This window comes from Acinonyx jubatus, chromosome E2 (assembly GCF_027475565.1).
Source record: "Acinonyx jubatus isolate Ajub_Pintada_27869175 chromosome E2, VMU_Ajub_asm_v1.0, whole genome shotgun sequence".
NCBI lineage: Eukaryota > Metazoa > Chordata > Mammalia > Carnivora > Felidae > Acinonyx > Acinonyx jubatus.
Window position 1 is genome coordinate 14,628,253 of NC_069396.1, and position 12,331 is coordinate 14,640,583.

At 41.7% G+C, this 12,331-nt stretch overlaps 1 protein-coding gene across 8 annotated transcripts in view; it reads right to left on the reverse strand.

Moving 5' to 3' along the window:
* Positions 1-10,056, reverse strand: part of PMFBP1 (polyamine modulated factor 1 binding protein 1) — a 51,373-nt gene extending 41,317 nt beyond the window's left edge. For 5 of the 8 annotated variants that reach the window (XM_053211195.1, XM_053211191.1, XM_053211193.1 and 2 more), the window contains exons 1-3: positions 7,286-7,435; positions 6,449-6,520; positions 1,243-1,398 (exon numbers count right to left, since the gene is read on the reverse strand). In XM_053211195.1, coding sequence (XP_053067170.1) covers positions 1,243-1,398; positions 6,449-6,499 — 207 coding nt within the window. In that variant the 5' untranslated portion in view covers positions 6,500-6,520; positions 7,286-7,435. Of the gene's footprint in view, positions 1-1,242; positions 1,399-6,448; positions 6,521-7,285; positions 7,436-9,250; positions 9,397-9,818 lie in introns of those variants that run through there. The other 3 variants (XM_015087776.3, XM_015087701.3, XM_053211192.1) reach the window with 2 other exon arrangements.
* Between the last annotated feature and the right edge of the window lie 2,275 nt (positions 10,057-12,331).

Genomic DNA, 12,331 nt, shown 5'->3' on the forward strand with positions numbered 1-12,331 from the left:
GGCTAACTAGGGGGTCTAGCAGCAGATCTATGCAACCAGTAGCTGCTTCATGTTTGCCAAGGACTCAAGTCCCTAAAAAGATATGAAGACTGCAAATAAGGCATCTTATAAACCCAAAGTTTTCAGAGAGCTATGGGAAAATATCTTCCATCTGGCTTCCCAGCTTCTGGGGATAAATTTAGAGATGGGTTTACAGAGCCTAGAACTAGAGTTTCCAAAAAGAGAAAACCTCAGGCTTAATTGTTGCCTCAGCTGGTGAACTGCCTAGCCTACAGGTAAGTATTAGTTCAAAAAAGATAATCACGCCAGGGGAAGATGATCATGCCATTGTTCATACATGTGCAGGACAAGTGTTACTGAGTGTCTTGGCTTGCACACCTCCAGAAGCAAGCTCTGTGGCATGGGACTGAGTGTTAAATAGTAGTTTATGTGGGAAGTGATCTTGGGGAATTCAGGTAGGTGGGTGGAGAAATGAGACAAGGAAGGGGGTGTTATCAAGCTTGTTACCATTGTGGGTAGCTGGTGCAGGATCCCATTGAGGAACTCCAGGACAGAGCAAAGAGCATGCCTGGAGTATTCTATGACTGAGGGCCAAGAGACATAGATTATTTATCCATTTCCCCATCAGTCGTTGGTTGAGGGCTGCTTTTGGGGGCATTAGCCATTCCACGTTTGAGCTTCTCTGGTGATTGGGTTCCTGCATCTAGAAGAAAAGCTTGTAGGCAGAGAGCTGCAGATGTGGCAATAAAGATCACCTGCTGTGCTGATGATCATTGACACCTCTAAGTGAGTGGGACAGTTGTTATTTTCATGGTTGACTTAGAAGTTTGTCTAACATCCATTAGGAGATGCTACTCTCCTTATATAATTAGGATTTGGTCTTTTCAGGTCTTTTCTGGCCTCAGATGCTGTAAATCCAGGTGTAAAAGGCCAGATAAGGAAAAGACAGGGCCTCAAATGTAGATGACCTTGGAGATAGATAAATGAAAAAGTTCTGATGGCAGGGATGGGGTGTTCGTGTGTGTGTGTGTGTGTGTGTGTGTGTGTGTGTGTGAGAGAGAGAGAGAGAGAGAGAGAGAGAGAGAGAGAGAGCAAGAGAGTGAGAGAGTGCATGTATTTAATTCTGCTCAATAAATGCTCTTGAATGACTAGTGGAAGAATTTTCCATTATTGTTCCTGCCTAAGGAAGCGGAGGTGGAAGTTGAGGGAGCAGAGGTGGGTAGTAGCTGCTGAATCCCTTACGTGGTTGCTACTTATCATTGCCTCCTCCACACAGAGTTGGTTCTCCTGCAAGGTCTTCCCCTGTCTCTTGCAGACATCATGCAGATTTTTGATGTCAACTTGCAGGCTCAAGAGCTTGCTGTTCAGGCCGCTCACTTCTCGGTCTCTCTCCCCCACCTAGGCCGTCAGAAAAAACACGAGCATTAATTATAAACTATCAAGAAAATGCTTACTTTCGTTCACTTAACTGGTTGACAGAGACTTTAAATTTGCTGGAAATTTGTCCATCAACTCTTAGCTGTTATTACTCATCCAGTGTAACATTTACACAGTATCCATTTGCGAGGTGTCTGAGTGCTCTGCATTATTCAGACAATTACTTATTTACATTAATTAATCTTCACCCACTGCTGTGGGTACATCACAGACACTTCCTCTGTTTTTCAAGAGGAAGTCAGTGCCTAGAATAATTCCAGGCACCTCGCAGACTGTCTATAAATATTAATGGTTCTGCCACTGATGAAATGAACATAGTGAGATGTCAAATGAACTTGTCAGGACTATAGTGAATCAGTGATGGAGTTGATGTGGATTCTGAAGTGTTTTAACTTTCTCTTCTACCCACTAATCCAACAGATGTCCTTCACCTGTAAACTGAGTGCTTTTCTGTGGAGACGCACACCAATGAGAATAAAAGTAAAATCCCTGGGCTGGTTGCATAAAATAATCTGTCTTTGATTACGAGTGAAAAAGATTAGCTAATTACAGCTAGGTCAGAATGGAAATTAATGATAGAGATCAAAATAAAGTGTGCGGAGCCTAGTAACTTGGGTGGAGTTGGGGGTGTAGAGCTGTGGTAAGAAAGTGTGTGCTCCATCACACTAGGATGCCACCGTCCACTCTCACTGTTGTGGGTGGCAACAGTATAGAAAGAAATTAGGAAGAAGCCCTTTGTGAACCTATTCAGTGCTTTAGTCCTGCCACCGTGCAGACTTTTCATAACACTCAAGAGGATAGGCACTACCACTTCTGAGTTTTAGATGTTGGAACTGAGTCCGGTACTTTTATGGTACATGATTATCCAAAGCAGGCTCTTAGGCAAGGATTCCCAGCATCTATTAAAGAAACACTCCCAAGAGAAATCAACCAGGAAGTGAAGGAAGCAAGACAGGAAAAGAAGAAGAAACCAAGGAAGGGCACTATTTCAGACAAAGTTCTCAAGGCAGTAGCTTTTGCCTGATCCCACAGGGAACTCTGGAGTGTAAGTTACACCTCGGGAGTTTGTCCTGATTAGTTGCAAAAGCTGGGCTGTTAGACTCATTATCAGCCAGTCAATGGCTAAGGGCTGCCCCATGGGATATAATCTCGCAAGGACTTCCAGCTCTCTGCTCTTATGAGCAAAGTGACCCCAATAGCCCAAGGGCAATTCTTCTAAGAGCGTTTCAGGTACAAAAGCATACAGAAGCCATGGGTGCACAAAAATGGTAAAGTGATCCAAACGACAGTGCCCAGGGTCTCATAGCTGGTTGGCAGCAGAATGAGGAGAGGTCTGCTCTCCTGACCCTGTAGCCAGTGATCTGCCACCATACCCCACTGATTGCTCTGGCTTCTTAAATACATGAGCTACATAACACTCATCCCCAGGGGAGCTGGAGACCTGATATGGACATCATAAATCAAGCCTTACTGGACAGGTCAGTTTAAGAGACCTCTACACAAGGCCAAGGGGGGCCAGAGGATAACCATGAGAATCGGACACCGCAATGTCAGAGTATTCGGAATTCAGAAGGTTTCCCAGAAGTGCTGCTGTCTCAGCTGATTTATTTCTTCATTTCCATTTAGTACCTGGATTTTTTTTTTTTACCACTTTACAGTTTAATTAGGTTAACGGCATGGCTCTGTCATTAAAAGGATTTCATTATCTCAAAACTCTCTCTCTTCCTCTCTTGCTCCTGTCCCTCGTTCCTCACTTTCAGAAAAATAACAGTGGATGTCAACTGCCCCAAGCATGTAATTACCATTACAACAATTTACCAGGGACTCTCTTAAGAGAATGTGTGCAGAGCAGTTAAAAAAAAAAATGGTGTATGGACACTGTTTTCTAACTAGAAAAAATCCTTGACTCGACCTGGAGCAGAAGTTTGATTTCAGTTCTTTAAATTCCTTTTCGCATTGCTGCCACACTGGGAATAGGGAATAGAGGCTCTCTGGGTATTGAGACCCTAGGGATCTTCTCCCCCTGTTGCCACCGGACTCTTTCTTTGGCATCTATGAGCAGATTAGGTGACAATACAATGCCTGCTTTATAGAGTGTCACGTGCCCCATACTCTTGCTTTAATGCTGAATATACGCATCTTAAGGTGAGGACCATGTCACCGGATTGTTCCATATGGAGCCTGGCACACTGTGGACTCATTAACAAAGTAGCAGTGATATACAACTTGAGCTTCTCCAACTTAAAAGCTAAATCCCTTCTCTTTGTCAGGCCAATAAAAAACCCCTCTCCCTCTACTTTTAGATGTCTTCTGAGCAGAAGACCTGCTTGCCACCATTCTAATGCACCAACAGGACTTCAGAATTGGATCTTTAATGTAGATGATCTCATCTAATTTGGACATTAGCTTTGACTCAGAGTGTCTGAGGCAATTTCTTCATTCAGAAAACAAGAGGTTTGGAATAAATAATTCTTAGAGGATTCTGCAAACCAACTGAATACCAAATGTGTTTTGTTGGATGTCAAATGAAATTTGCTTTTGAAATCAAAACTAGGGGCGTCTGTGTGGCTCATTCAGTTGAGTGTCTGACTCTTAGTTTCAGCTCAAGTCATGATCCTAGGATCATGGGATTGAGCCTCAAGTTGGGCTCCGTACTGAGCGTGGAGCCTGTTTAATTCTTTCTCTTTCCCTCTCTCCCTCCCTCTGCCCTTCTCCCCCACTCACTCTCTCTAAAATTAAAAAAAAACCCAAAAAACCAAACAAAGAAACCCCTAACCATTCACTCTGAAAGTCAAAATCATACAGGGGTTTTTATTCATCAGAACAGGCGTGGAAATGCTAGGAGAGCAACGAGCTGACTCCCGTGAACAACAAAAGATTTTTACTGTAGGCAGTTGTAAGAAGAGGATGTGCTCACCTCAGAACTCCAGAAATGCAAGTGTTTCTGAGGTTCCAGGAAACTTAATTTCTTGCTAATATCTTGCACAGAGGTCAGTGTACACTATTTCTAATCCTATCTACTTTATGAAGGCTAAATTCCAGGCAGATGCCTTTTGAGTATCAATATGTGGCAGGAATTGATTTAATCTGACATTTCATCAATCAAAGCTCTGTAACCAGTACTGGGGCATGAGAGGAACTGAGAGTCATAATGCTGACCTGCAGGCACCATCTGATCTGCCCTAGATCTGAAGTCATTAACGATGGCTGAAATCACAAGGCTGTGCTGCTGGGTGAGTTTTCACTCACAAGCCATGCATTTATATACCCTGGTTTTACTTATACGAGGTTGGAACCTGGTCACCATTTGAAGGCATATGACATCAGTAGCAGCTACCAACCACAGGCAAAATGGTGAGGGCTGATACTGCAGTTGCAATGCTGATAGTTATTGGAAAACAGATTATTTACTGAAGCAAATCTTCTGTATTGATTAAATGGGTCTTTTTCAAAGAGCATGTCTTCTCGAACATACATTTCAAAAGCTCGGAAGAAATTTTGCTCTAGACTTCAAAGTACTGACAAATGGTTTCATGCTTCTTTTTGGGGGAAGCTGATGTGAAACTGAAGCCCGTGATTCAGAAGTAGTCTCAGAAGTCAGGAGCATTACAAAGATTTAAGATGGCAGCATTCTATGAAGGATTTGGCACTCAAACAAGAAACCTCGGGTGGTGGATTCCAGAGTAATTTTGGAGTCAACCAACGATACCATAAAGGTCATCATCTTTGGGAAATTATGTTTTTTATCTGAGGATAAACACAAATATTTAACAAACAATGGAAACCACGACTACCATTCAATATGTATAAATTTCTAGTGAGAATTATGTTTTAAAATTATCATTGCTTCAGGAATGAAGCATTTTACTATGTAATAGTAGAGTTTACAGTCATATACAGTAATTTCAAGCACTGTTATCAATCTTACTAACTTTATTCCTGAGTTTACATTTCCCTCAATAGAAACATTGCAGATTTTGATTACTTATAATGGGAATTAATGGGCACTTATACAAAGTTTTGCCTGTGAGCAAAAATTTTGGAACCAATTTTATTCATCTAGTGAAGAATGAGTATAATTTTATTGTGTTCTAAGTTCTATAAAAATTGGCACACTACATAAATATATGGTTTAGGATACACATGGCATATGACAGAGGTCACCCACCTATGGAATATGGGCTGATTTTTATGGCATTTGGGCCATTGCTACATACTTTTCTCCATCATGCCCTTGGACAAATTATTTCACTAGAGAGAGTGAAATCTTCACTTGTGGAGAGTAAGCTCCACAAGAACAAGGATATTTCTCTATTTTGTTCCCTGCTTTATGCTCACCCCCTAGAACTATGCCTGGCACATCTAAGGCAGGCCAAGGATATAAGTTGAATGAAGAAATGCCCTTCTAGAAAATCCATGCCAGATCCTTGTTCCCTGAAGAATATGCAGCAAATTCTGTACAGCTTCCTGCAGTAATGCAGCAGGAAAGTGTTCATTAGAAGAAGGTCTGTTAAAAGCATAAGTCATGTGGAACAATCCTATGCTAACCTAAACATCTGCCTTAAAAGCTTTCTGGAACAAGTGAGGGAATAGGTAAACACAGTTTGGCCAAAATATTAGACTAATTAGAACACTCCATTTCCATACCATTCCAGATAAAGAACAATGTTGGCAACAATAGTTAAGATCTATTAAACACTTCTTATGTCCTGAGCACTGGTGTTTTACACACAGTATCTTACTCAATCCTCACAGCAAGCCTTTGAAAAGGGTGCTAATTATTCATATTTCCTAAGTAAGGGGAAGGAAGCTCAGAGAGGGTAAGTAACATGCCCAATATTATAGTGCTATTAGATGTGGACCACGACCCACTTTGTTCAAGTCTGGGCTCTTAAATGCTATGGTCTGCTGCCTACATCTCTGTGATATTTTGGGATGCTTATTACTGGAGTTTGAAGTTAATTGTAACAAAGGTTCGACTCCATGTGTGTAGAAGAGTTAGGAGACTTACCTCATCTTTCATTTCCTTGGCACCTCTCAATTCTTCTTTAAGCTTTAGCATTTTCTGAGCTTTGTTATAAACCTGCAAAAGTCCAAGAATTTAAGATGGCAAAAATCGAAATAAGCCTGGCCCTTTAAAGGTTTTCCCATCTTGATGTGTGCTCTCAGCAGGGAGCCTGGAAAAATTTCCCGAACTGTTAGCAATACCTACTTGTCTGCCCATCTGTGTTTTCAAAAGCGTGTTAAAACCTTTACCAGAAAGACAGGACCAAGGATTTACAGGTTTCCCCCAAAACCAACACTTGGTGGGCCAAAGAGTTTCTGAATTCATAGTTTCTTGGAAAGCAAAATATTGAGAGCTTACTTTCTAGATTTCTCACTATTCAATGGCTCAAATATCGTTAACATTATGCACTAATTATGAACCAGACAGAATGTGCACAACCCAACTTCATTCTCAGGATAACCCCACTATCCTTGTTTTACAGAGGAGGAAACTGAAGTCCAGAGAGGCTAAGTGACTTACCCAAGGTCACACAGGCTGTCTTACTATTCCATGAGGAGCTGTCATTAACTTATAACTATTAATTTGGAGATATCTGATGATGTGGTTTTTTCAAAGCATCAAGTTACTGTATGTTGGTGCTTATAAAGTTATGTAGAAACTCATAGAGTGCTGAGAATTATCTATATAAAAAGCCTCAAAGAAAACCAAAGATTTTTGCACATGTGTGTGCATAACTACAGGATAATGTGTTTGAGGTCATAACAAACTGACTTATTAAAATAATCCAATTTATCATGTTTTTCATTCTAAGACTAAAGGAGATTTCCGCCAGGCACTTACCTGCAGAATAGTTCCAAGAATGAGAAGCTATCAAAATACTCATTCTTTGTAATGAACCACATCCCCCACCCCTAATATAAGCCAAGAGGAAGAAAGAATGCTGGTGAGACATGGAATTTGGAATGTTTTATGGGGTTGTATTCTGATATGCTGCATTGTTTACCCTCTCTAGTCTTCGTGCACAGAGGTGCATCATGGGAGTGGGGGTGTAGCTCAGGCTACCCCAGTAGGGAGAGGCCAGGTGATGCTGCAGTGACAGACAGCCCCCAAATTTCAGTGACTTAAAACCATGAAAGTTTACTTCTCACTGTGCTACATGCCCTTTATGAGTCAGCTGGGGCTGTTCCTCATTGTCCTCAGCTGGTAGAACCTCTGTCATCTAGTATGTTGCCTGTTGCCATGGCAGCAGAGGGGTAACATACAGGGTCTTAGAGTGGAAGTGACACACTTCACTTCGGCTCACATTTCATTGGCCAAAACAAGTCACGTGGTCATGCCTAACATCTTCCTTTATCCCCTAAAGGAAGTATTGGTGACCATCACAAATGATGTCCACACTAGGTGTCTCAGCCAGATGGACTGCTGTAACAAAGTATCACAAACAGGGTAGCTTATAAACAACAGAAATTTCTCACAGTTCTGGAGGCTGAGAGATCCTTGACCAAGTCCCCAGCAAGTTAGGTGTTTGGTGATGACCTTCTTCAGAGACAGCTATGTGTGTGTGTGTGTGTGTGTGTGTGTGTTTCCTGTAACTTTACATGGCTAAAAGGGCAAGGGACCTATGTGGAGTCTCTTTTAGAAGAAAACTAATCCATCTCATGACCTGATCACATCCCAAAGTCCCCACTTCCTAATATCATCATTTTGGGAATTAGAATTTCAACACATGAGTTGGGGGGGGACATAAACATTTAAACTAGAAGATTAAAAGTAATGTGGCATAAAAACACTAAACAAGGCTCTGGGCCACCAAGCTTCTAAACCTGGTTTAGCACCCATGTCAAGGAATGGCCTTTGGAATGAAAGGCACTCATCTATCTGAGGCTTTGTTTCTGGCTCTATAAACTGAGGTTGGGGGGTTGAATTAAATGACCATTGTCTCTAAGGTTTACTGATTCAATGTTCTACCATGATGCACATGTTTCTTTAGTATAACCAGCCTAAGCATCACACAAAAGTTGGAATGGAACAAATATATCCTGGAGAATAGTATTCCTCCAAAGGCAGGGGTGTCTGGGTGGTTCAGTTGATTAAGTGTCCAACTCTTCATTTCAGCTCAGGTCATGATGTCACGGTTCACAAGATCAAGCCCTGCATCAGGCTCTGCGCTGCCAGCACGGAGCATGCTTGGGATTCTCTCTCTCCCTCTCTCTGCCCCTCCCCTGCTCTCTCTCTCTCTCTCTCTCAAAATAAATACATAAATATTAAAAAAAATATTCCTCTACAGGCAGACCTGCAGGATGGTCTGGAGATGACTCTTAAATCAAATAAAATCTTATCCCAAGGACAGAAACGACTGTCTAGATTGTGATGGTTTTGTCAACTATGGAGTTACACAACTAGCTGCAAGGGCCAAGAATGTTTGGAAGGAGAAGTGTAAGGCATAGGGCCTCATATTTACATGAAAAGATATTGGACTTCACTAAGTAAAGTAAGTTAGAAGAAAAGAAAGAGAGAACTAAGTTGTGTGTCTCCATGAAGGAGACATGGGAATCCTGTGAGTCATTAACAACAGCAGTAGGCAATTTGGAATTGCTTATGGTGAAAAAAATGGAAGGGTTATATGATAAATTTTCAGTGCATTTGACAGTAATGTTTGCCAGATGGGTAAGGAAGAGTGCTTTGAAGGAGCCTCAAATGCTTTACAAAATGATCATGTGGAACCTTCACAGTGCTCTCTGAGGAGTGTAGCTGGACCAATATTTTGTAGAGGACAGAACTCATAATGGAGGGAGGGCTCCCTACCTGATCTGTGGGTACAGATCTCTGGGCCAAGGACTTGAATGTCTTCTCTCTTTTCAAAGCCTCATTCTATGTCTTCTGTGTCTCTTTTGAAATCGCCACTTCTTCATGCCTCATCTCTTCCACTGGCACATCCAATTCTGCTGCATCTGCCCAGGGAATTGCTTTCTTGTATTCAAAAGTCCTGCCCTCTTCCCCCCTGCCTCAGCAGGCCTTCTCTTCATGACGGCTATGACCAGAAAAACAAACAAACAAATAAACAATTTTAGTGAAACAAGAAACTCAGTCAGAGTATCCAGTGATGTTTTGTGCTTCCTGGTTGGCCTCAGCTCACACTCAGAGCACCTTCCAGATTCTCAAGAAACACCTAGCACTGTACCTCACATGAGTCACTAGTTTAGCACGTATGAACTCAGATGTGTAAAGAAAAAGTAACATTTTTTATTACTCAACATGGTTACTGAGCCTCATTCCAACAAATGGCAGAAACAGCATCTTAGTTATTTCTGAGAAAGTGCCATCATTTTCAGGTTAAAAATAAATCAGTTCACATCTCCCTCCACCTCTTTACCTCCTCTTCAGAGTACACCTAAATTCTGGGGTCCTAGGTTGGAGTCTGGCATCAGAGGTGGCTCTGGTCCATGGTCATGGACATCTCTCCCAGATTGAGTGTGCTAACAGTGTCCTGGTCAACAGGCTGGATTTATTGAATCTTCCTCATACTGTGGGCTTTGGGGCTGCTGGCCCTGTTTCATTTTCCAAGGATGTTCCTAATGCATAGAGAAAGACAGACAGACAGACAGACACACACACACACACACACACACACACACACACACACACACACACGAGATTGGTCTCAGGATTTCTCTTATTAGACCTGTCCTAACATCATTCTACATTTTGTCTGGAAAGGTGTTAAGATGAAGGGGATAGGATCCTAAGGTTTTGCTCACTTTTCTGCCTCCCATTCCTGGTATTGATCAAAAGTCTCTTTGGCCCCTGCTTTGCTAAACCTATCTGGGGTTCTATTGTTTCCCCAGCTCTTTCCCACCTCATCAATCTCACCAGAGTCTAATTCTCTTGCTTATGCTCAAATTCCCCTTTCCTTCCTCTTTCCTAATTCAGAGAGGCTTTGTTTTGTTTTTGGGAGAGGAAGGAAAAAGAGTACAAGTGAATGAGTTCAATGAAATACAGGTTGAGCAAGCAGGATGGGAAACATATGTTAGTATTTCATACACCATCTACCCTCATGAGGTTACACAAATGCCATAACCACAGATTGCTGATGCTGGCTTTCTCCCCAAGGAACTAGTACTCCCTGGGTATATGGATGGACTACAAGCCTTAGAAAACCAAACTTCCAGTTATAAGGTAAATAAGAATGGGGGATGTAATATACAACATGATGACTATAGTTAACATTGCTGTATGGTCTATTTGAAAGTTGAGAGTAAATCCTAAGAGTTTTCATTACAAGGAAAAAATCTTTTTTTTTTTTTTAGATGATCTTAACTAATCATGGTAATCACTTCACAACATATGTAAATCAAGTCATTATGCTTTACACATTAAGCTTATAGAGTGCTGTGTGTCAGGAAGAAAATGAGTTTTAAAAATAAAGTTAAAGTTATCCTTGGGGGTTAATCAAAACGAGTATATTTACCTGCACTCAGTCATAAGTCTTTCCTTTATTCTTGCTGGGTTTTATATTTTTCTCCAATGTTCCACCTCCTACTAATGTAAAAGGTGTGATGAATCCTAGGGCTCTTAATTATTGAAATAATGAGATGATGTTCAATATTTCATCTATTTTTTAAAAATGTTTTTAAAAATGTTTATTTATTTTTGAGAGAGAGAGAGAGACAGAGAGACAGAGAGAGAGAGAGAGAGACCGAGCATGAGCAGGGGAGGGGGAGAGTGAGAGGAGACACAGAATCTGAAGCAGGCTCCAGGCTCTGAGCTGTCAGCACAGAGCCTGAAGCAGGGCTCAAACTCACAAACTATGAGATCATGACCTAAGCCAAAGTCTGATGCTTAACCAACTGAGCCACCCAGGTACCCCAATATTTCCTCTATTTTCAAAAAAAATATGTGAGCACCATGAATTGGTAGGAATGTTCCTTGTACAATCAATTATTTCTACCCAGAATGTATGGATGGAGCCATAGCTTGCAGAGGCTTGGCATGAACAGAGTTTGCCTATTTGGATACAAAGAGAAAAATCCCTGACCATGTAAGGGCATATCTGATAGGGGAAGATGGCAGGAAGAGATGATGCTGGAGATGGTTTTGCCAGGGTTTCAGGTTCTGCACCATAACTTAGTGAGTAGGGACCTGACACCAATGTCACAAATTGAGTTATAGTCCAACCCCAGGACCAAGGCTTTCCTGGAGAGGAAACATGGTTAGTTGGGTCTTCCCAGAAGGAGACTTTGTAATGGCAGAAGAAATGAGGGTCCAGGAGGAACAAGAGAAGGTGTTCCAGGATTTATCAGCCTCACTGTCACAGGTGAAATTCTCTTCCCATGGGTCTCTTCTTTGGTACTTAAAAAAAAATGTTTATTTATTGTGTGAGAGAGAGAGAGCACATGGAAGCAGTGGAGGGGCAGAGAGAGAGAAAGAGGGAGAAAGAGGGAGACAGATAATCCCAAGCAGGCTCTGTACTGTCAGCACAGAGCCCCACAAGGGGCTCAAGCCCATGAACTGTGATATCATGACCCAAGCCAAAATCAAGAGTCAGATGCTTAACCAACTAAACCATCCAGGAGCCCCCGTTTTTTCAATTAAAACATTTTTTCTTTTAATTTTAAAGAGAGAGAGTGCAAGAAGGGGAGGGGGCAGAGGGCAAGAGAGAATCTTAAGCTTATGTTCAGTGTGCAGACTCACATGGGGCTTGATCCTACGCCCCTTTGATCATGACCTGAGTCAAAATCAAGAGTCAGATGTTCAACCAACTGAGCCATCCAGGTGTCCCTTCTTTGGTACTTTTCACAGAGGCTATCAATTGCCTATTCCAATATTCATACTTCTTCTTTTCCTCAGTAACAGAACCCTAATTTTGTTGGGTGTCTATGTGCTCAT